The following is a 25,455-nucleotide window of genomic DNA, read 5'->3' on the forward strand; positions in this document are numbered from 1 at the left end:
TCTCCACTGTAGGCCCAAATCAGGGCTCAGTGCCTGGCAAACCCTGAAGCTTTTCACAGCTTCTTCGTTCTGCTGTATGAAAGAGCCACTTTCTTCCATTGGTCTTTCTTCCATTCCGTGGTTTCTTCCATTTTTGTAGCTCTTCATGAATCCACCTCATTTCACACTCATGGCAGAGAAAAGCTGAGCCCTTGAACTGTGATTGAAAACCTCATAGATGCTGATGGCTGGAGCACAAGGGTCTCAACCGGGACAAACAGCAGAAGTCCAGAGAATGAAGAGTGGTCGTCTTCTCAGTTCACTTTATGCCATCATTAACTCATTAACTTCCATTAACTCCATATCTCCTGGGAGGAGGAATCTTTAAGGGAAGAGCGAGGCTTCTGTGAAGCCGTAACAATTGAGATAAGAAGAGGTGATCTGGTGTTATAGAACTGCAGGATTTGAAGCACAATGTAAACCCATGCTCCAGGAGCTGAGGACATAAAGTTCCCATCTCAGTGTGAAGCTGGGAAAGGACCTTCGCAAGATCTGCGTTTTTGACAATATTTTCTCTGAGGTCAAATGCCAGCAGAACATTAAAATTTGAATGGGCAGTGCTATCTCTGCTCTGTTACACAAAGAGAAAGCTGGCATTGATTCAGGCCCACAGAGCGACCATGGATCTGTAGCAAAATAACAAGAATTGTGACCTGCAGAGAGAACAGAAATGTGACCATCACATATATCAAAGTTTTTATTTATGAATTTTTACAGAGGAAAGTGTTTCGGGTTCTCACATTATCATCTTTCTTATGATCTTTCCTTTTATAATTTTCAGCATGCTACAGAACACAGAACAGAATAGAGCCATTTTTTCTTAGGAAATCTTACTATAAAAGCATCCCATATTTGTTTCTAAGACTAAATAGTATCTCTCTTAATGAGTCTTCATCAAAAATAGAATAGCAAGCAGACAAAAAACTACATACAACTTGAAATACAGTGTTTAAACCAGAAAAATTGTGATGGTGATCTCTCTGACGTAGAAAAAATATTTATAGTGTTACTGAAAGCAATCTAAAATGTTATTGATTCATGAGAAGGGATAAGGTAAGTATTTCAGCAATGCAAATGCTAAAATGTTAAAAATGTTAAAGGCACTGAAGAACTGGACTGTGGTGTTACTAATTTAAGAAGTTACACCTTTCCTGATATTTTGCATAGTTCAGGACTTGAGTTATCAATACGATTATCTGTTGCACTTATTATTGGCTTTTATTGCAGTGACGTGAGTTTCAAAGTTAGAAGTATCCTGACTCTGATCTTTCTCATCTGGTTTTGTTTCCAGACATGAAATCAAATAAATAAAGACCTTTATATTGTGTTTATGCAGATGATATGTTTAGATAAAGACAAGGTGTCTTGAGCTAACCAACCCCTCCTCCCTCCTACTTCAACAGAATTAGTCATGACTGAATGAAATGAGGTAGGAAACAAGGTTGCCATCTTATCTAAATGACACTCTCCTTTTTCTTTCTCTTATGAATGCCTGCCACATTCCCATTTCACAAGCAGGCCGGTCATGCAAGCAAACCATTCAAGGAAGTTTTGGTTCTCTTGTTTAGAGCACTTGCAGTGTTAGTAACATTTTTCTTCCCCGATGTTCATTCTGGTCTTCACAGTGATCTCATCACATTTGTTTGACTCCCTTGGAAACAATCAACTCAGGAGGTTTGTGGGAGACACTTTTCTTCCAGGTAAACTACGCAAGTCAGGATGAACTCGCAACTTTAGCATTGGTGCCCATGAAATGGTACCAGTCCCTGCAGCATATCAAAAGATAGGGAGAGTGGTGTGAGCAGGAGGTTTGGCAATGATGACATGTGATACTTCTGTAGAGGGATCGCTTCATGAAGGATAAAGGTGGAAGCATCTGCTGTAAAGTGTCTTCAAATTATTTTTGACATGATAAAGCTATGAAAAATTACCTATAAACCCAAACTTTTCCCTCTAAGTTTCCAGCATTCATTTATTATTCCCTAGCTGCCCCTTCTTTGTTTATTTAAGCAGCAAATGGTCAGGGTCACTTGTTCAAGACTAAATTGTGAAAAGCAATCTGTAATTCTGTTGATTTCTATGGTGTATTCCGGTTCATACATTGCTCCTTTAGGTATCCAAAACATGTTAATCAGTTGTATTTCCTAATGTTTCCTCTTGAAAATGAACTTTTTACTTCCCCATGTATTAATATTTTACCCGTGTATTAAAGATTAATGATTTCACATCATGCAGGAACATCAAACCAGAGAGTATGGCCTTGTGTTGCTCCAGGTAAGTACTTGCAGTAGTGGGAAAACAAAATTCAGTGCTCTCACTCTGGATTGCACAGTAGACTGAGATAAGCAGATCCTGCCTGATATTTTCAAGGAGAGAGATCTGTGACCTTTTCTAAAAAATTTGATTTATTTTTGAAAGGGTAATTATCAAAGGCTATGTCTGCTCCAAAGAGGAGAGTGAATGGAGCTGCTGTCTTTCAGTAGATCAAGTATTTTCCTACTTGCAGGCTGGGTGCTTGGTTGCCCCCCGGTGTTTAATGACATTATAGCACTTCTCCAGAGCGTAGGAGCTCCCTGCCTTGCCTCGCATTGCTTTCTAGCATCAATTCTCCTCCTGTTTCATCTCACCCTGAATTGACGTGCTGCTGCAATTCACCTCTCTCTTTTCATGTGTAAGCAAAAGAAAGTTGCTTGCTAATAGCTGTAACCCACCTGTGTAATGCCAATGAAGACACCAGTACATGAACACATAGGTAGGAGCCCACCAAGAACACACTTAGCACCAAACTCATGGTAGAATCTGGCCTTTGAAACCTTCAGTGCTAATGCCAAGACTCAGTCCTGGAGTGCAGCCATCCCTCATTTGTTTGGTGGATGAATTTCTGTTGCATTTCTTCCTCACAAGTAAGGTACAACAGGAGGAAGGGACAGTGGAGGACACAGAGAGTACAACAGACAGCCTCAGGGTCTTTGACCTCTCTGTTTTCAGTGCCCCTCTGCTCATAAGGTGTTGAGGAGCAGAGGGAAAGACAGCAGAAATGTGGGGTCTAAGGAGAGACATGAGTGGAAGAAAAAGGTTCTGGCAGAGATACCTTTTGTTAAAGGCTGGGAGCACTAGCCTGGAGTTGCATGGGTCACCATATAACTGCAAATGTATCTCAAATGATTTGTTGTGCTTTTCAACATTCAGATCTGATTTTGTTTGTTTGTTTGTTTTTAATAAAATAAATGCCATACATATTGCAATACAATTTGCAAGTTATCAGATTCCAGGGATTTTGAGGGCTGGATTACCTTTCTCTTTAGTAAGTGCTGAAATTTCAAGATAACACCCAATCCCAATAAAAAGACCTTTAAGAAATATATCCCACATATTGTTAGATTGCCATAACATTGCAAAATATGGCAATAAAACAGCTGTTAAAACTATGTTTCTCTCTGAGAGATGACACCTTATTAAAGGGTGTTGTTCCTTTCTGAACAGAAATGTTGGGGTTTTTTGAATATTTTACTTGGAATTACTTCATACCAAGTGTGCTCAAAATTCAAAATTTCAGTCTATGTCTCTGAAAATGTAATCCCAAATCTGAAATTCAAAATAGATTCTTCTTTTTAACTATTTATTATCAGCTGTACATGTTGAGCAATTATTTAATACAGTGCTATAGGAGACCTGTTACTTTCAATTCAGGAGCTCATGGATAGCTCTCTACCTATATATGCATCACTGGATTTGCCTATTAATAAGGGACTGGGGTTCAGTAGAAAATGCTTTTTGATGGGCAAAAGGAAGAGTATATTTCCCCTAAGCTTCCCTCAACTGTTTCAGCAGAAATAAAAAGCAGTGAAAGCATTTTTGAAATCTCTTTATGACCATAAACATATATTAGATAATTTAAAATATACAATAGGAGGTGATCTAGTTTTTAGGGTTTTTGCAGAAAAAATGTCAGGCAAGGCAGATGTGTGCACATTCTACTGTATTGGAACAAAGACGTATTCGTAGCAATTTATTTGCCATCACAGTATCACACCAAAGGCACAGAATAGTTGGGGTTGCCTCTGGAGGTGACCTAGTCCAGTCCTCGGGCTCAGCACAGAGTTGCTACAGCAGCTGGTCAGACTGCATGTGCTCAGATACTGAGTATTTCCAAAGATGGAGACTCCACAGTCTCTCTGGGTGACCTCTTCTGGTGTTTGATCACACTCACCATAAAAAGGTGGGGTTTTTTCCTCATTTAAATGAAATCTATTGAATTTCAGGTTTTGCCTATTGCCTGTTGTCCATTGCCTGTTGTCCATTCCCTGGACAACACTGAGAAGAGTCTGGTTCGATCTTCTTTAACTCCCACCCCAATCAGGTATTTACACACATTGATAAGATCCCCCTGAATCTTCTCAGTGCCCCAGATCTGTCAGCCTTTCCTTACATGACAGATGCTTCAAGCCCTACATCATACTGAAGCCTCTCCAGTAAATTAATCTCTCTCTTGTACTGGGGAGCCCAGAATTGGACACAGCATCCCAAATGTGGCCTCACCAGGCTGAACAGAGGGGAAGGATCAACTCCCTAGATCTGCTGGCAGTGCTCTGCTTATTGCATTTCCCTTTGTTGAACCCCCTGAGGTTCTTCTCGGCCCATTTCTCCAGCCCATCAAGGTCCCTATGAATAGTGGCCCAATCCTCTTGTGTATCTGCCATTTCTCCCATTTTTGTATCATTTGCAAACATGGTAGGGTGCACTCTGTCGCATCATCAGATCATTAATGAAGGTATTGATAGAATCATAGAATCATTGAATGGTTTGGATTGGAAGCAACCTTCAAAGGTCTTCTAATCCAACCACCCTGCAATGAGCAGGGACATCTTCAACTAGATCAGGTTGCTCAGAGCTCCATCCAGCGTGGCCTGGAATGTCTCCAGTGATGGGGCATTTACCACCTATCTGGGCAACCTGGGCCAGTGTTTTACTACCCTCATTGTAACAGGACTGTTGAACAGGACTGGCCTCAGTATTGATCACTGGTCACTGCTCTCCGGCTGGATTTCATGCTGCTAATCACAACACTTCAAGCCTGGAAGTTCAGCCAGTTTCAATCCATCTCACTTTCCACTTATCTATTCCATTCTTTGCTGATTAGGGGTGTCAGGGAGGAGAGCATCAAAACCTTATTTGAGTCAAGATAAACAACATCCACTCTCTTCTTTTACCCACCAGGCCAGTTGTCTCATCATAGGAGGTTACTAGCTTGGCCAGCTGTGATTTCCTTATCATCTCAACTCCCGGCTAATTGTTGGTAGCTATGAATTGGTAGCAACTTTATTAATAATCTCAGTTTTAGGATTTGGCCTGAAAAGAAAATTGAAGATATTTGGTTTTCAGACTTCTGGTCTAAGCTGATCAGGGAGTTTTTCAGAACTACAGAGACAAAGAGCTTTTCTGCAATAATCCAGTTTTATCCAACATTAGGTTAGATGTGACTTCTGAATGGAAGTGGAATGGTTCATTGAAGAATGACGTAGAAGCCAGTGTTGAGCAGTTAATTTGACCATTGTGCAATGAGTGCAGTCATTCAGTTGTTCTGTGCAATTCACAACACAGGTCCTTGGAGAAACAGTATCTCATTCTCCCAAGGAATGGATGAGTGAGGGAGTCAACATCCAAGTGTTTTGTTGTTTCCCACACTGAATAGTCTGCAGTTGATCACCTTAACCTTCTGTTAGCACTCTTCAAGCAGGTAGGCCAATGTTTCAAAAAACTTAAACGACCAAATAAATTGTTTCTGTCTTGGCCCAATTTACTCAGACATCCTGTGAGTCTGTATATTTTACAGTTATGATTTTGTGAAGGATGCTGAGGCTATGCACAAACATAAGCTGAGAAACGTGCACGTATGTGTAGGAATTGAAAGAGCCACTTCTAAGGAAAACAACTTCCTGCAACTAGGAAACAGATCTAAGGTGTGTTACCAGAAGCACTTTACCAAAGGAATGCATTAACTGGCTGCTCAGCCTTTTCTTGCAGACTTTATCTCAACAGCTACTGCACCAACTGATGCTGAGAATGTACCTGGAGGAGATTCTTATAACTGCTTAATCATTATAAAAAGATATTTTTGATAACCCCTTCTGAATGGATTAATCAGAATTCTCTTTTGAAGCAGGAGAGAAATAAGCCTTACTAAGAATTTGAAATCCAAGCTCCCAATCTAATGTCCTTGAGCTGCACCATACCCATACCTGTGCCTCCCCAAGCTCAGGGATGATGATTAGATCGGAGCTTCTGCATGGGCAGTCATTTGAATAATCAGATTTCAAAGCAGACAGTAGTGAACTGGAATGAAGGGGACTGCATTTGATTTATACTGCTAAAGTGAGTACTTAAATAATTCAAAGAGAAAGTGAAGCAATATTTCTACTGAAGAGGCATTTAAAAAGGGAAACCTGGAAACTGGAGGTTGTTATTACATTAAGAGCTTGGTTAGTCATTTGAGGGAGAGAGATATTTAAAGGTCCTTAGGCAATCAAAGTGAGTGCCTAATTAGAACATCTGGGCTTTAAAGGTTTTTCCAGTTCGTCACTAGATGTCAGCCTGCACCTTCGGGTTCCTACCATTCTGTGGCAATGTGCCCCTCTCTACCAACACCCCACCAGGAAATCTCCAACAGCAGGAGGCTGGTCACAAAAATCTCTTAAAGAACTCCATAAGTATTGTTTTGCATCCTTCAGCTGTCTTTATTTTAGTCCATGAAAAGGCAATTGTTACAAATGAAGACATGAACATTTGAAGGAAACGCAAGTGGTTTTGAAGCATCTTGTGCTGATTACTTACGAAACCCCCAGATACCCAGTAGAATTTGTTGTTGTTAACATGTAGTCTCAAAGCTGGAGCTTTAAAGACCTTCTGTCCAGGCCACAGGCCTGATGTGCACACTCAGAGCAGCTGCCCCTTCCTTGCGATGTCCAGGCTGGTGCCCCTGCCCATGCTACAGAGTGCAGACCTCATGTACAAATAGCTGGGACTTGCAGCACGTGAAACAGAATTTCCCTCTGCTCATGTGCAGCTGGAGCAGTGTTCTTTGGCCATGCTGTGTACACACTGACCTGCACAGCCTGACCTACCAATCTGGCCTGAACCGACATTTGCTCAGTGGGTGGATTGTGCCTTTTTTGAACTCAGGACCTACACCTGGTGGATCAGTGGCTTGAGAAAGAGATGCTGTCTAAGTTCATATGTCCCTCAAGGTATTTTTCTATTTGGGTGATTTGCAAAATGTAAAGTTTTCATGTCTTTAGTGATCAGATACCTGGGTTTTCCTCTCAGCATGGTACCTTGCTAGCATTATGGCCTAGCTGTGGGTTGTTCTGAACACCACCTATTTCACTGTGTTGTTTTGCTGGCGTAAAATTATGTCTGCATTGATGTCCACAAAAGCACACAGGTTTTGTTATGCTGAGCAGCACAGAGGATGTCTTTTAGGCAATTTCCTATCTATAGACATTCATAGTTATGCTTTAGACATCTGGACAGCTTTTTATGTAATGTACAAGAACATTTAAGCATCAGGATAGGGATTAAAATTCCAGCAAGCCAAGTAAGAAACTATGCTGTTCAAAAGCAAACACTAAGAAGAGAGTCTGGCTTTGAGACTCATCCACTTTTCTTAATTTAGGTACTTTCTTCTGGCCCATTTAGACATGGCTAGATCTCTCTGAACTCTGGAGTTAAGTGTTCATGACATTCTTTTCTCATACAGCTGTGTAGCTTTCTTCATCTGCTAGCACAGGCATTAGGGCTTTCTCCCAGAACATGTGAGACTCAGATGCATTTCTTGCAAATGCTTTGACACACTGGGCTGCTAGATTTATAGGTCTAGAAAGCTCTCAGGCTCTTGCATGGCTTACTGAAACCTTAATTGAACCAGGACCTGAGAGCAAGTTAATCATTGTTCTCGGAAAGGGGAGACCTAGAATCCAGGCCCAGATCCAATATCCTCATCTGTATTTACAAGGTAAAAAAATCTTGGCACTTCCTCTTCGGGGCTTACACCCAACCACTATGCTCCAAGACAGTGTTCAAGGGCTTGCTTTCCCTTTATGACCAAGCAACAGTGAGCAACTCATGCAACAGGGAACTCTTTCAAGTCAGAGGACTTGGGCACATACATGGAGTAGACCAGAGATTCAGTAATTCCCCAGGGATGTGCAAGGGGGGAAGCTGAGTTTCCTAGGCTATGGGCAAAAGCTCTGCCCACTTATTTAGCATTTCAAAAGAGAAAAGGAAGGAGCATAATCTGCACATGCATTGAAGGTGGGACAGAAGCAGCACATCTATACATACATGCAAAAGGGTGGGGGGAATGAGTTAAGTTTACAGCCCCTCCTTAGTGTGGCATGGCACCATGTGGTCTGTGTTGGGATGCAGAGCTGCCTCCCTCGCTTCAGATACACACTGAGGCCAGTCCTGACTGAGAGATCCCCATGAAGCACAGAGGTAAGTGCTACAGACATAAGCAGATTTAGGCATGCTCAGGAGCAGACTTCTAGGCACAAAAAAATTTACTAGGAAAAAACCTTTAAGTACCTACAGACTTCAACTGGCAGCCAAGTCAGGACTTAGGAACTTAGAGGGGCAGTTGTACAGTACTTAGAAGCTCAAGTTCTTCCGTGGATATATCTGATTTCTTCAGAGTCTTTGCATCTGTAGAAGTATGTACATCAGCTGCCAGCTTGCTTCTGTGGTTCTTCTCCAGGCACATGTATCTTCCCAGTTAGTAAGCTCCCAAGGCTGTAGTAGAAATCTCTTCTGCCTTGAAAAAACAGAACAGCTTCTTCTTACTAGTAGCAGAACCAGCTGCTTCCAGTCCAAATCTGAATTTTACAACAGGAGTTACCAACACGTACAATAAACCTATCAGAGTCTGCAAAGCATAATTGCCACTAACAGCACAGCAATTTTCTCTGGAGAAAAACAGCAAGTTTTCTCCACATCAGTACTTAGAGGTGACAAACAACCCTCTGCAGAAATGTTTTTTTTTCAGCAGAGTCAAGCAGATGTTGGAGTTAGGCTGCAGGGTAAGGGGCTAGAAATAGAGAGGGACTTTGAATATTGTGTTTATATATTCTTCCCATTTGCAGTATTGGGGATTAATGAACTTGCGTTTTGACAACAAAAGCAGAATTGTTGAATTTTTCGTCTTTTAAAAGAAATATTTTTATCTTTCCATTTTAAATTATTTTTCTTCATAATTAAAAAACAAAAGTAAATACATAAGCTTACCATAAAAAGTTTCACAGCTTAAAATCATGCTTTTTTCATGCCCTTAGAAGCTTCTTTCAGATCAACACCTAGTTATTTCCCAGTTGTTTCTCTGGAACACAGGCTGGGACAGGCATTGTCCCTGCCATTCTCCAGGGTGCAAAAGCAGTGACCTGCAGGCTCTAGGGCTCCTCACACCAGAGGAACTGAACTGGAGTTAACTGAAACACTGGCAAGTATCAGTGCAGACCCTTAACAAACACTTTCACAGAACAGAAAAACTTTGTGCTTGGTTTCAGTTGAACCTAGAAGTATCCCCGAGCAAGCAGCTTGAAGTGGCTATGATTTGTTTCTTTTCCTCCCTGCCCCCTTTTTATTTTTCTTAATTTTTTTTTTTTTTTTAATTTACAGTTGTGCTGGAGTTAAAATACAAACAGTCTGAAGTGCAGCAAGACAGAAACATGCAGCCTCAGTGCCCTGGGAGAGACATCTGTCTTGCCACACACAGTTTGGCACTGTGGGTTCTCCCGCATCAGCCTGAAGAGAGGATGGTGAACACTGTGTCAGGGGTCTGACCCCATCCCTTCCAAAACCAGGCAAAGCAACACCTCTCCATGAAGCTGCAAGTTCTTGTACTTGGCTTTCTCCTTAGCTGTCAGGGTTGCTCTGTGTCCTGGCAGCAGCAGAGGGGATGGGGGGAGCTAGAAAAGCAGATCCTGCACAAATCTGGAGGGGCCCACAGTGCTCCTTGTCCCCTCTCTTTTCTGGGTCCCTAAGAGAGGGGAAAGGGGCCAAGCCTGAACAAGCAGGAGCCTTGTACCCACTTGTCCTGGCTGTTCCACCAGGGCAAGTGTGAAACAGGACATAGGCTGCCTGATCTCTGTGCCCCTACTGGAGCCCGGGGGGCAGGGACCATAGTCAGGCTGGCACTATTTACAATGCTACGCAGCAGTGAGAAAGCAGCCCAGTTCCCTCCTCCTGCCACAAACACACACACAGGGCTGTGAGGGCTGCTGGCCCTTTGCTACTTGCACCTGCAGGTTGGAGTGACAGAGCGGAGGCCTCCCAGCCTTGCTCCAACCCACCCAGCCCCTCTCCTCCCTACAGTGCCTTTCACATCCTGTATCCCCCCTGACTGGAGTCCCATCATCCTCCCCAGTTCCTCTTCCCCAGAACACATACAAACACTAAAAGCATCTCCTAGAGATACTCCAATCCCCAGTGCACCACCATTGCCTCCTCCTACTCCTGTTCTCCAGTCTGGGGGACATTTTCAAGAAAACAATTTCCACCAACAAGCTTCTGAGAGCAGGCACAACCTCCAAAGCATATCTTTCGCACAGAATCCCTCCTTTACCCATACCTCCTCCCTTTGTCCCTACCAGGCATTCAATATCCCAGGGCCACATCTTGCACGGACCCCACAGTCCCACCCCCCAGAACCCCCTGCCCATCTCAGCACTGCTGCTCCATGGAGCTGGCAGGCAGCAGGTCATAGCGGCTGCTGTACATCACCACCCCAGGGGGGTAGTAGGCCACCTCCGGCTGAACATTTGCAGCAGGAGAAGAAGCAGTAGCAGGGTGGACAGGCACCAAGGCATGCAGGGCCTGCTCCTCCTGCTCAGGCTTGGTGGTGTCAGTGAAAGGACGCATGGTGGTGAGGGAAGGTGAGGTGATCCTCCAGAGGAGGCTCTTCAGTGCCTTTCGAAACTCCCTGCGCATGAGGCAGTAGAGGATGGGATTGAGGCAGCTGTTGGAGTGTGCCAGGCACACGCTGATGGGGAAGAGGTACACTTGGGAGAGGAAGTACTCGGTACTGAAGTGCACTACGTTGAGTTTGATGAGAATGCCCCACGTTGTGAGTGCTTGGTTAGGCAGCCAGCACAAGAAGAAAGACAGCACCACGATGGACACTGACTTCGTCACTTTGGAGCGGCGCTTGGTGCTGGGGCCACTGCAGGTGCTGCCAACATGCTTGTCACTGATGAAGCGCACCAGGAGCAAGTAGCAGAGGCTGATGACGGCCAGTGGCACCACAAAGCCCAGGAGCACCTTCTGGATGTGGTACAGACCCAGCCAGAACTGGGCATTGCTGCCTCGGCCCTCGGGGAACTTGACAAGGCAGAGCACATCATCAAATACTGTGGCAGTGGTGGAAAAAATGGCATGAGGCAGGGAAGCTAGGATAGCTAACAGCCAGATGAGTGCACAAAGCCACTTGGCAGAACAGCAGCCACCCAGTGGGTCACCTCGCCTCTGATTCTTCAAGGCTGAAGCCACAGAGCGGTATCGAGCCACACTCATGGCAGTGAGAAAGAAGACACTGGCATACATATTCATAGCTGTCACATATGAGACGATCTTACACATTGCCTTGCCGAAGAGCCAGTTGAAGTCCAGTGCGTTCTCCACTGCCCAGAATGGCAAGGTCAGCACAAACTGGAAGTCAGTCACTGCCAGGCTAGTCACAAAGAGGTTGATGGAGGACTTTCTCCAGCCTTGTTTGCTTTTCATCAGGTAGAGCACCAGCAGGTTGCCCACCAGCCCCATGGCGCACACCACAGAGTACACCAGTGAGATGACAATCCGCACCACATCAGAGCTGTCCCCCTGCATCCCGTCAGCTCGCTCCAGGTTGATGTTCTTGAAGAGCTGCAGGAAGGACATGTTGCTCTTGTTGCCCATCTGGGCACCCTCCAGCAAGCCCAGTGGCGAGTCCCAGGACTCCCAGTCCGCTCCTTCCTTCATGCCGCCGGCTGGCGAGCAGGAACCGCTCTCGCAGGGCTCGCCCATCCCATGCTAGGGAGTGCGCCGGGTCCGCAGGAGCCTTTCCCCAGAGCCCCGAGCCGGCAGCGGCGGGCGGGCTCTGCGGCGGCCGGGCTGCTGGAGCGGCGGCAGGGAAGGGGACGGCGACTCTCCCGCTCGGCGGGTCCCCGCGGCTGGAGTCGATCCCGCCCCGCGCCGCGGTTATATCCGCGCCGGCGGGGCCGGGGCATGCGCGGCGCGGCGGCGGAGCTCTCCCGGGTGCTGAGTGGGGGCGGCCGCGCCCCCGCCCCCCCCGGCCCTGCAGTTCTCCCTCGCTCACTCACAGCGGCTGCATCCCTGCCGCTCGCCTCCCTCCCGTTCCGCCTGCCCGGCTGGGGACCGGGCGTGCAAACCAACCGAGCGGCGCCTTTCCGTGGGCTGAGTTTGGCAAGTTCCCGATCCGAGGCGATGCCCTCTCCCAAAAAAGTCCGCCCAGCGGGTCAGCTCCAAAATACCCGCCGCTTTCCCTCCTGCGCTTGGGACGTGCTGGGGTGCGTCGCTCTCCTGCTCAGATGAGGGGCAAGCCCGAAACAACCTGTGCTTTCCTGCCTGAGAAACCTCGGCACCAACCCTGGACGTGCTTCTCTGTCTTCAAAACGACCACATTCCCTCTACTCCGCCCTGGTGAGACCCCATCTGGAGTATCGTGTCCAGTTCTGGGCCCCTCAGTTCAAGAAGGACAGAGAACTGCTGGAGAGAGTCCAGCGTAGGGCAACAAAGGTGATTAAGGGAGTGGAGCATCTCCCTTATGAGGAAAGGCTGAGGGAGCTGGGTCTCTTTAGTTTGGAGAAGAGGAGACTAAGGGGGGGACCTCATTAATGTCTATAAGTATATAAAAGGTGAGTGCCATGAGGATGGAGCCAGGCTCTTCTCGGTGGCAAACAATGATAGGACAAGGGTTAATGGGATCAAGCTGGAACACAAAGAGGTCCTACTTAAATTTGAGAAGAAACTTTTCTCAGTGAGGGTGACGGAGCACTGGAACAGGCTGCCCAGGGGAGTTGTGGAGTCTCCTTCCCTGGAGACATTCAAAACCCACCTGGACATGTTCCTGTGTGACCTCATCTAGGCGTTTCTGCTCTGGCAGGGGGATTGGACTAGATGATCTTCTGAGGTCCCTTTCAATCCCAAACATACTGTGATACTGTGATACAGTGCAGAGACAGACAAACACCTTTCCCACTTTCGGGTCATGGGAAGACGGTAATATCCCTAATTTTAGAACGAAAGGCAGGGACAACCAAGCTGTGAAGTCCGGCTGCCGGTAGCACGCAGCGCCGGGGCGAAGGCAGAAGCGGGCAGGACCCGCCAGGGGCAGACGCCGCTTCCGCGGGAGGCCGAGGGGCGGCCGCGGGCTCCCGGAAGCCGATCGCCCGCAGAGGGCCCCGGCGCGCCGGGCAGCGGCAGCACAGGCCCGGGGAGCTGAGCAGCGGCAGCCGGCACACCCCTGCGCTGCGCTCTGCCACCCGACTTGCAGCAGAAACAGCAACCGATAGAAACAGGAACCGAGGCTTTCCTTCTCCTATCCTGCTTGCGAATAAATTACTTTGGTAAGTGCACATTCTGAAAGCGAAATATATTCTAAGTATACCTAAATAAAGCACTGTAAATCACCCATCTGGGGGAGATTAAGGAAAGATTTAACAAGTACATTATTTCTACCTAGTGTTTAAACTGATTTATCTCATCAAAATTCCTCCAAAGAGATGGCCGTGTGTGCCAACTGTTGCCAGCCGTCCACTCATTACTCTGGTTTACATCTACAGTGACCCAGTAAAAGTTACCAGCTGGATCACAGGAGTGTGAAAGGGGAACAACAGTAACTACGAAGTTCTATACCTTTATTGTGTTGTATATGATGAGGGTACAACTTATGGGAATAAGCAGTGTAATACTCTGCGAAGACAGCCTCCAGATTACTTGCTACGCTAAATACATTGGTACTAGAACAAAACAAAAGAAATGAAATAACGGGCCTTCAAAAAGCTGACTGCAGCAGTCCTTGAAAAATGGACTCCTGACATTTCTTCTGAGCTTTTTGCAAATCATGGAATTTTTCTAGCCTTCCATACCTTATAATTGCTGACTAGAGTTGCATTCAGGTGGCATTCTCAATAGTGGGGCAGTAAGTGCCACCCCCTGGGCTGCTGAATGGCAACAGTTTCTCAGACTTTCTCATGCAAAGTAAACCATCCTTGCCATGAAACCAAACAGCCCCATCAGCCCCATCATTGTTGCTCCGCTGACTGTAAAACAGTACAGGCAGGAGAGAAAGGCAGGGATTCTTTAGCATTAGTAGTGCAACAACCATATAAACAAGCAAAGCAAAAATGTCGAGTTTTAGTCAGAACTGCACCACTGCAGAGGTTCTGCAAATGGTTCCAGAGGCAAAGTGACCCCCAGCCCTCAGCAGCTCTGGCTGCATTGGCACTAGTGTCAGCACTTATCCAAAATGAAGGTTGAAACAAGCAACTTCTTGTTCAATTTTCCCCATCTACTTGGTCCTTCCACTATTAGTTCACAAGGGAAACATCATCTGTAATTGAGCCATGCAGAGGCTGTGACACATTCACTCAGTAAATCATTAGTAGGATGGACAACAAAGTAGATTTTCTCCAGACTGAATTCTGCCCCATTCTGATCACATTGCTATCTCCATGTCCAATTTTAAATATTTCATTGGAAAAAACTGCAGAAACCATGTCTTGCATGAAATTAATCTATCATTTGAATATTTCCCTGCTCGTATATCTTGTTGATATACTGTGGAAGCTGAACGGCAGTAAAGATTCAGAAAGGGGAGGGAAATAATGTCTGAAGATATTTTGCTTTTTTTGTTGGCCACCCAGAGAAATCACCAGCGTGTGAACTGAAGTATCTCCTGGGAACTCATTGATTTTGAACTCAGAGCTGCAAAAGGGAAACACTTGTCCAGGTTTTTGGCTCATATTCTGACCACTGGACAAATTTATTTTCAGTGTTTGTCTTTTTCTTCAGTCATTCTTTACCTCAGAGAGGAAGTTTTACAGGCAGGTAAGGGAACTTGCTAAACTTAGATGAATAATAAAAGAAATATTAGCTGAATAATTTATATATCGCACCACCAGAACATTTCCATAGCTGGAAAAATGTTTTAAAAGTCATTGCTATTTTGAAAAGTATTGCAAAATTAATCTGATATGTTACCTAAGGACTATTATTCTGGAAAATACTGTCTTCTGTTTGTTCATGATTTATTCCACCGATGCTACCCAAGGCTTGTTGCTAATATGTGACTTTCTGGAGTCTTTATTAACGTGCCAGTGTAATTGGACTCAAGCTTTTTGAAAACAGTAATAAATTTGATGGGCACAGCCTTTTGGTAAGTATTCTGGTGATAATAGGGAAAAAATGGCTGATTTGTTAACTTTGAAAATCTCAAACAGATCTTGCAGGGTTTTTTAAGAGGCTTTTGGGGTTTACATAGTACTATGCTAAAACAATCCATAGGGCTGCTAGTTTGTCTTCAGATAGCATCAATCTGAAACTTAAAAAGCTTGCGCCAGATCAGACCACCAACAGAAATGGCACATTGATTTAGAATATATTGTATCAGAGATAAAAGTGTCACTGTAAGTAGTTCTCAAATAGCATTCAAAAATATTTCAAATAATACACCAAATAAACATTTGCTGAAAATCATAATTTTTCTACAACTTACCCTGAAGTATCCCTATCATTTTTCACTTCCTTTACAGATCTCATACACAAATGAGGGATGTATTATGATTACAGCAGTGACTAAGCCAGCTCCATGCTGTTCTGAAATGTTTTGGCATGGGAAATGTGGTTCTGTTTTTAATATGAAAGCCATTTTTGCAGCTTAAAGCAGATTTTGAAATATTTAATGTATCACTGTTTTAAATACAGAAACATGGCACTATTTCTTGCAGCATTGTTGTAGCAGCAAAGGATTTTTTTATCTTTCTCTATTCAACATACTGAAGCAATGAGTAGCAATACTAAAGCTCATGAACACATTTCACTGAAAAGAATTATTAATATGTGTTACTCAGATCAGCTTTATATTATTCTTAAATGTTGCATTCTTGCCACAGAATTCTGTTTTATGAATAGTTATTTTTATGGCATTTTTTCTCACTAAAACAGATTTTTGGAGCAGGAGAAGGAAAGAGAAGTAGGGAAAAAATGGACATCACGTTTGTTTATTTTCTCATTTCTAATTTCTGGAACCCATATGGTCTTCCCTTGGCTTTTTGTGAGCATAAGTGTGATGAGGAGCGGCTGATGGAACTGGGGCTGTTCAGCCTGGAGAAAAGGAGGCTGAGGGGAGACCTTATTACTGTCTACAACTACCTGAAAGGAGGTTGTAGCATGGAGTGTGTTGGTCTCTTCTCCCAAGTAGCAAGTGATAGGACAGGAGGAAATGGCCTCAAGTTGTGCCAGGGAAGGTTTAGATTGGATATTAGGAAAAATTTATTCACAGAAAGGGTTGTCAGGCACTGGAACAGGCTGCCCAGGGAAGTGGTGGAGTCACCATCCCTGGAGGTGTTTAAAAAGCATTTAGACAAGGTTCTTAGCAACATGGCTTAGTGGTGGACATGGCAGTATTAGGTTAATGGCTGGACCTGGTAATCTTAACAATCTTTTCCAACCTAAATGATTCTATAATTCTACAATTCTACTTTCTCCATCCTGCGAGTGAATGTTTGGTGTGACTCTGTGTGTGTCCACCGTAGTAAGATTTTCATGGCAATTATTTTCTTAAAAGTGCAGAAAGAAATGTACACAGGTTTTCACTACAAAATCTCAGTTAGACAACACAGTCATCATACCCAGAGGAAAACATAATTGGTATGCTTAATGGACCACTGACATGTTCTCCAGAAACTAATATATGAATACAGATAAAAATTTTAACTTAAAAATTACTCTAATTCTGTTCATGTCCTCTCCTCATTTGCTTTTGAGGTAGATCACTGATCACATGCTTTCCTGGCACTAGTTTTCACAAAAAATTAATCTCAAAGTTGCTCCAGAAACATGCTTTAAAACAGTTAATACTGACACTAAGACCAAATGAGTTTTTAAATTCACATAGCCCAAGCAAGAAATTACCATTTTGTGACTTAGCTCACCAATTACAAATAACAACCCATGCTTGAACACTGATCAGGAATCCGGGCATCCCAAAAAACCTCAGGTAATAGAATCACTGACTACTTTGGAGTTTACTTCTTCCTGTTACCTGAATCTTCCTACAGACACACCATAAGTTGAATGTCAGCAAATACTTTTTTTTTTTTTTGCATGAGTAACTTAAGAAATTCCAAAAATCTTTAAAGGCTATAATTTAAATGGAAGTTGAGAGATTTACAGTGTCTCTGATTCAGTTACCAACAGTTAGCTGTACTAAAAGGCTGCATCTGTAGATAAGAAAGAGGGGATAAGTCAAAAATAAAAGTACTCACAAATGTCCATCTAAATCAGTGTCAAGAAAAAATATTGATGAATGCACAATAACTACCCAGCAAACTCCACAGAGTCATTGAGTTTCAGAGTAATTCTCTTTTAGTTCCTCTCTCTGCTAATACTCAGTACCTTTAACACGGCCCACCATATCATGTGTGATACATCTTCTCAACATTTCTAGTCCGAGCAAACTGTTAATCTGCCTGTATAGTTAATAGATAGTCAGGTCCAGACAGTGCCTCACCTTGTACGTGACAGAATGGGATGCATTATCCTCCAGAAGTATCTTCTCTCCCCACTGACCAGGCGAGCAGACAAGCAAGTGTGTATTATATGCCTTTTAGGTTTTTACAGTTTGGGTCGGAGAATCTCATTTCCAGTGAGGCAAAATTTCCTGACTGTCTTCAGTTTGACTTCATTTTGTAGCAACTTGTCAACGTCAAATCACATAACTTATGTTGCCGTTCCTCACTGCTCATAATCTCTGCTTTTCTGTCTCTCTGTACACGTTTATGCAAGCATATACATTCCTATACACACAGTTCTTTTACTTCTGGCTTAAGGTCTACTTCCATTTAAAAAGAACACAGATATTGACTGTGCTTGGACTGTGCATTGGTTTGACTGTGTCTCTTGATCACAAATCTTGTTTTCTTCTGACCTCCTTTCAATAACTGTGCCGGCTTTTCTGTGTTAAGCTGCAGTTACTGAACTGCAATACTTTTGATGTCACAACTGATGTGGTATTGTATTAATTTTCTTTTTATAACTGAGGTTGTGGTATATTAAAACAACGCCCTTACGTTCATAAAAATCTCCAAGGTGATGTCTTTCATGTTATGTCTCTCAGAACAGGAAACCATTAATTAAGTCCTTATAATTAGATTTTTACAATTATTAATGAGTGACCAAATAGTTTAAAATATAGGTATCTTATTTTAATAGTGCACCAATGCTCTTCTGAATCGAGTCTGTACTGGGAAGACACAATGCCATAAATCCTGGTCACTTAAATAGCTGGCCTAAGTATGTCCTCGCAGCAGGAAAGTCCTTTCTGTTTGTGCCATTGCTTCACATTTTAACTGTGTGTGACTGTGTCAGCTACAACCACAGCATCCCTTAGGCAGGAAACCTACTGTCCCCTGGGGTATTCTCTGACACTACACACAGTGAATAATTTCTTCTCTGTATGTGCACGCTGGCCCAAAGCCCAGGGAATTATAGATGTTTTGGATCAGATTCCCACAGTTCCCTTTCTCCATTCGTTATGACTTTTGCATCTACAATTTTTGGTCATTAAAAAAAAAAAAAAAAAAAATCAAATAAAACAAAACCACCCATATTCCCACCCATATTCCCACAAATTCTTCTTGAGTTACTAAGACATTTATTTTTTCATCTTTTCCTGATTTTTTCTTTCACTCATGTGGTGCTGTCTGGAGAAGAGAGAACAGGGAAGAAAACGAGGAGGAGCAACAGGTTGAGAGAGTTAGTCCAGAATGAGGAACTCTGTAGCCTCAGGAAAGGGCAGAACAAAAAACAGCTCATGCTTGGAGAGAATTACAGCCAACAGGCATTAACTTTTCCTGCTGAGGAAGAAACCAAGATGGGATCCTGCATGAAATACTAGTTGCCTCACATCAGACACAGTGAACACCTCTCTAAAAAGATGACTGGAAATTGAAGCAAATAGTTATATGCTTCTCATAGAAGGGCTGTTTTTCTGATTGCCTTCAGTAAGTTTGTTAAAACAGTACTTTGTAAACACACACCCATGCCTTGAACTTCCACCCTTTTTTTTTTTTTTCAATGCTCCTAGCCTGTTCTGCTAATTCTACAGTCCTTTACCTTCTTATTCCTTTAGGTACTTCCTTATTCTTAAATTATTTTAAAATATTCATGGCAAATTGTGTAGCTTGTTGTATGCAACAATAGTCAAGTGTTATAGACATTATACCAATTTCAGCTCACATCTTTAAATTGACTTCATGGAATTACTGACAAGAAGATAAGCAGGCTACAATATCCAATACCATCAAACAGTCTAGTGCCCACTATGTGGCTACACTATTCTAAGAATCCTAATGGCAAGCACACCAGGAACCTTGTCCCTGTAACAAGCGAGGTAACGTTATTCATATGTAGAATATACAGACAGCTACATTATAATACTTTGCAATGAACAAATCTTCTCTTGGCAAGTGTTGTTGGATGTAAAATATTACATAAATCATCTTTTGCATAGTGTCATCCTGTTAGCTAGAAGAGGGCACATTATGACTCATAAGTCAAATATCACTCTTTTATAAACATGTTCTGTTTCCAGAGTTATCAAGTCTCAAGCCTGTGAGAAGCCACGTTTCCATCTGATTTAGAAATCCTTGGAGTTTTAACTCTTTCTTGCATTTTCATTCTCTGGGGTTCGAGGTTCCGTTCTCACAGTTAAGGCAGCTGAACTGCGACAGCCGTCCACTTTCAGGAAAGTCTGAGTCAGTTTTAAGCAGAAGGCTACCAAAGCAGATGAGGAGTTCAGCCCAAGCGTGAAGGACAGGATGGCACCCAAGCAGCGCCCTGGGCACCCACCTTGGTATCTGGGGAGCAGCGTCTGTGCGGTAACCTCAGGATCCCTCGCCTGAGGGGATCCGTGGTATGGAGTCATAGAATCATTTCAGTTGGAAGAGACCATCAGGATCATCAAGTCCAACTATAACCTAGCTCTAGCACTAAACCTTGTCCCTAAGAACCTCATTTAAATGCTTTTTAAACACCTCCAGGGATGGTGACTCAACCACTTCCCTGGGCAGCCTGTTCCAGTGCCTGACAACCCTTTCCAGGAAGAAATTTTTCCTAACATCCAATCTAAACCTCCCCTGGTGCAACTTGAGGCCATTTCCTCTTGTCCTGTCACTTGCTACTTGGGAGAAGAGCCCAACACCCTCCATGCTACAACCTCCTTTCAGGTAGTTGTAGACAGTGACAGGTGCCCAACACCCTCCATGCTACAACCTCCTTTCAGGTAGTTGTAGACAGTGACAGGTAGACAGGTCTCCCCTCAGTCTCCTTTTCTCCAGGCTGAACAGCCCCAGTTCCCTCAGCTGCTCCTCATCAGACTTGTGCTAGAGAGCCCTCACCAGCTTCATTGCCCTTCTCTGAACTCCCTCCAGCACCTCAATAGTCCATGGCAGACACATAAAAAAGTAGGTGCCAAGGCTGTCAGAAACTTCCCCTACACAGGGATGACATTCAGAAGGGGTCCCGACGTGGCAGCCCGCTGGAACGGCCCCGGCGCCCGGGGAGACCAGCTGGAGGGCCGGGCTGTGGCTGCGCGGGAGCCAGAGGCCCCGGCCGGGCCCTGAAGTCCTCGGGCTCCGGGCGCTTCGGGAGGGTCGAGGCCGTTGCGGCGCGAAGAGGCAGAAAACGCGTTGAATCCCCGCGTGCTTCGAGCGCTCCTGCCGCAAGCCGGGCAGGGGCAGCCTCTGCCGGGGCGGCTGCGGGATCTTTCCTCGGCCCCGCCGCGGGTGTCCCCTGAGAAGAGGCTGCCTCGTCCGGGCCGGCCCCCCCGAGGGCTGCCGGGGCTCACGCCCCACCTTTGCCACGATGTAGGGCGGAGTGGGGGGACGGCAGCCCCCGCGGGCGGCCTCTCCTCCCCTCCCCGCTGGCCCGGCCCGGTTCGCTCCGGCGTGTTAACCCCGGCGGCTCCGAGGCGGAGCGGCTCCCTCCCCACAGCCCTCCTTCCTCCGCCGGTAGAAACCAGACACCGGGGCGGCCCCGCGCAGCGCTCGTGGGGAGCGGCGCCTGGGTCCGAGAGGCCGCTCCGCCGCTGCCCCGCCGCCCGGCCATGCCGCGGCCCGGCTAGGGCTCGGCGGTCGCGGCACCCCGCTCGGAGCTCTCCGCCCGCACCATGCCATGTGCCCTGCGGAGCCGGGCGGCGCACGTCTCCTTCTGGCTGCTCGTCCTTCACGCCCAAGCGCCCTGTCTGGGCAGGACCCCGCCGGCCGGAGACTCCCTCTTCCCTGACGGAAGGCAAGGTGGGTAGCGGGGGGGGGCTGGGGTGCGGGGAGTTCCCCAGGCACGGCGGGAGGGAAAGCGAGTTCCCGCCGCCTCTCCGCCGAGCGGCCTCGCCGCAGGTGTGCTTCCAGCCGCTCGGGTCGCGGCGGGGCCGCGGGGGGCGGTGAGCCCCGCTGTGTCGGCCCCGCAGTCCCCCGCCTGCTGCTGGCGCTGCCCGAGCGCCCCCGGGCACCGGCGTCTCCGGGGCATTTGAAGTTTGGAAATGGGAGCGCACGGCTCCGGCTGTGTCTTGCAGCTGTGTTCTGGGAGTCGATGAGTTGCATTGTGTAGGTGAAGGTCTTGCTAAATGTTGCTTTTTGCTCATCTTCCTCGTTAAGAGGCATCTTTCTAAATACCGGAATCTCTTGTACTACTAAACTGAAAAAAAAAATCAAAACCAATCAACCAAACAAAACAACCCACCAAACTTACTGTTCTGGTTATTCATTTTTTCTTTTTTAAAACAAATTATCACTTCTGCACAAAAGAATTAGTGTTACCAGGATGTAAGCCCCACTGCGAGTTGCTTATATTCAGTGAAGAATTAAATTGAGAGAGGCTTCATATGTGAGAGGAGTCTCTTGAGGCTGCTCCCTCAGGTGGATTCATTTTATTCCACCAGTGGTACCCTGGGGGAGTGTAACTCAGGTATTTTATTCTGCTGCCTGTTATAAGGAAAATCAGAGAAGCAGCTCCCAAGAGAGAAAAAGTATAATTAGCTGGAAGACTTTGCCTGATGGAAGAGGACCCCAAAGTGCAGGAGGAAATTTTTCTTCCTGAAAACCTTCCTGATGTGATCAGCAGCTGTGGTGCTGCTAGTGGGAGAGCTTGAACACAGGAGAAAATCTTCTGTGTCCCTTAGAGATGGTGGAAAGGAAAAGTGGTGAAGTAAGATGCCTGATAAATGAACAATTATCCTGAAGTTACTTCCTGCTGGATTCATTGGAAGTGAATGCAAACAATTATTGCATTTTTGTGACTCTACATGGGACAGAACAGGGATGGCTGTGCTAGCACTTAGTAACTGCTTAGTTGTTAGGCATTTGGAAATTAATATAGAATTAACGTAACTTTCTATGCATGAAAAACCTAGGCTTTTCTAAGTGTTTGCAAATAACTATTTGTAAAGGAACAGTTCAAAATTTGGCTATTTTTTTTTGCAAAGGAAGATTGAATTAAGTGTGAAGGACTAAAATTTATGTCTTACATAGCTGAAGTGACTTTTAAGTGTTGCACTACCTCCACATCTGTGATGAGTGTGGAGAATGGCACAGTTAAGGATGCCCTTGCTGAATGTTGAAGACCTGCTCTCTGCCATGGGGCTTCATAGCTTGGAGTGTTTCCAGGGTAAGCAGCCTTTCTGTGGCCTCCTGCAGAGATGAGCGATGCTATTTCCTATCCCAAGCAATCATTTGAAAAGAAGACAGAGAGTCTTGAGGGGCAGATGTAGATGAACTACAAAGATGGAGGTGAAACAATGGCAAATGATTACGTGTCACATCTTAAAGGAATTTCGTCAGCAAATATGTTATCTGTCTAAAACAAATAGTGCATTTCCTGTCATTAGTGACAGACCATGTATGTTTTTCTCTTTATCCTAGTTTATTCATTTTGTGTACAGCCATTCTTAATATAGGCCATGTGTGGTGAGTTTGAATCCACAGAGTAGCAGAACAGACAGCAATAGTTTTGAGTATTATCAGATGTTTTAAATGATGTAGAATTAGAAGGGTCTCCAGGGAAGGTTTCTCCAGCAACTTGAAACAATTCTTAGATGCTTCAAATAAGCATGAAGGACCTGAACCTTGCTCATGCCCTGTGCAAACACTGTGCTTGCAAGGCAAAGCACTGACTTGAACATGTCCGGCTCAGCCTGATGTTTGTCTTAGATCTCCATAGTCACAAGCAACACCACACCAATGCAAGCCCATGTGCTCAGGCTGCAGTTGCAGAAAGGCAGTGTTCTATCGAGCTACACAAGCCATGCAGGGAAGTATTCCCTTTCCTGGCCTGTAAATCCCTGAGCAGTGCTGCTCGACTGAGAGAACTTCCCTGGAGGTGTCTAAGGAGAAGAAGGCCAACTCCAAGGCTTGTCAGTGGCATGGGGGTAGATTACCTCGATTTAATCTTTGATGGCACAAAGTTTTATGGGAACCTGTGGTGTTTTAATATTAATCTAGACAAATCAGAGAACTGGGCAATCACCAACTGCATGGAGTTCAACGTGGACATGTACTGGACTTTGCATCTGGGACATGGCAATCCTGGCTGTACATACAAACTGGGGAAAGAGAGGCTGCAAAGCAGTTCTGTGGAGAAGGATCTGGGGGTTCTGGTCAGTGTCAAGTTGACCATGAGCCAACAGTGTGTCCTGGCAGCCAAGAGGGCAACCGTGTCCTGGGTGCATCCAGCACAGCATTGCCAGCCGGGCAGGGAGGTGATTGTCCCACTCTGCTCTGCACTGGTGCAGCCTCACCTGGAGCACTGTGTGCAGGTCTGGGCGCCACAGGATAAAAAGATATAAAGCTGCTGGAAAGTGTTCAGAAGAGGCCTATGAAGTTGGTGAAGGGTTTGGAGGGGAAGCCGTATGAGGAGCGGCTAAAGTCACTGGGTTTGTTCAGCCTGGAGGAGAGTAAGAGGAGACCTCATCACAGTCTACAGCTTCCTCACAAGGGGAGGAGGAGGGGAAGGTGCTGATCTCTTCTCTGGTGACCAATGACAGAACCCCAGGGAATGTCAGGAAGATGTGGCAGGGGAGGTTTGGGTTGGACATTGGGAAAAGGTTCTTCCCCCAGAGGGTGGTGGAGCACTGGAACAGGCTCCCCAGGGAGGTATCACAGCCCCAAGCCTGACAGTGTTCAAGGAGAGACTGAACAACGTCCTCAGACACATGGTGTGAACTGTGGGGTTGTCATGTGCAGGGACAGGAGTTGAATTCAATGATCCTTGTGGGTACCTTCCAAGTCAAGGACATTTATCATTCTATGAATTAATTATTACTTTAGGAAAATTGAGACAGTTAGTGTTGAAGAATACAGCTCTTATTCTTCTGCATCGTGGGCTGCATGTCTTAAGTTATTCTGTTTGTTGCCTCTGCCTTCTAGTTTAGTATTGCTCTTTCCTAGAAGGACAGAAAACTATCACCAAAATCGTATGTCCTGTCTTTGTTTTACACTCTCACGCATCTAGACAGGTCAAGTGGTGTGTTGGGCTTAATATTAGGCTCAGTAAGTTGTTCTATTATTGATAGCCTTTGCTAACCTCTACCCAACAGTCTAGACAAAACTGATTGTGATCTTTAGTCTTGTCTCGTTAAACTTTGTTCTGTTGTAATCTTATTCCCTATGGTCTTTTTGAAATGTTTTAATAGTTCATATCTGCAGTTATATTAGAGTAAATTATTAGGGTAGCATAATTCCCCTCTCTAGTGACTAGCATTCAGAAATGAGTATTTAAGGAGTGAATGGAAGAAATTAGACTTCTCTGCTTTGATAATCCTGCTGCCACCAGATGCTTAGGCATGATTTTCCATTTTATTGATGATGATGTCTAATTTGCCGTAACCTTTACACACTAATTACTGTAGTGATGAAATGAAAACTTCCTTGAATAATCTGAAGTCCAAAACTGCAAGTCTTTGGTCTTACATGAAGCTTAACAGTTAAACCACAACAGAATAAGCTAAAGACATCAAGTAGAGATGAATAGCACAGTGACAGCAAATGAGTAACTTTCCCTTCAGGCATTTAATTTGATTATTTCATGAGTTGTGCTGAAAACTGTAGAAATGTAGGCCTGGTCTTGTGGCATTCTCTGTTAGCCTGTCTTTGCTAG

At 45.0% G+C, this 25,455-nt stretch overlaps 2 protein-coding genes across 2 annotated transcripts in view; one reads left to right on the top strand and one right to left on the bottom strand.

The window, feature by feature from the left end:
• Positions 1-10,752: 10,752 nt before the first annotated feature.
• RXFP3 (relaxin family peptide receptor 3) lies at positions 10,753-12,090 on the bottom strand (the record flags this gene model as incomplete). The annotated part of the gene is made up of 1 exon (XM_080362661.1): positions 10,753-12,090. The coding sequence occupies one exon, from the start codon at positions 12,088-12,090 to the stop codon at positions 10,753-10,755; it is 1,338 nt and encodes a 445-aa protein (XP_080218787.1).
• Positions 12,091-21,475: 9,385 nt separating this feature from the next.
• The window catches only part of ADAMTS12 (ADAM metallopeptidase with thrombospondin type 1 motif 12), a gene marked incomplete at both ends in the record, with an annotated part of 180,521 nt that continues 176,541 nt past the window's right edge, over positions 21,476-25,455 (top strand). The window contains one exon of the mRNA XM_080363013.1: positions 21,476-21,602. Coding sequence (XP_080219139.1) covers positions 21,476-21,602 — 127 coding nt within the window. The remainder of the gene's footprint in view (positions 21,603-25,455) is intronic.

This window comes from Nesoenas mayeri (genome assembly GCF_963082525.1).
Source record: "Nesoenas mayeri genome assembly, chromosome: Z".
In the NCBI taxonomy this organism is placed as follows: Eukaryota; Metazoa; Chordata; class Aves; order Columbiformes; family Columbidae; genus Nesoenas; species Nesoenas mayeri.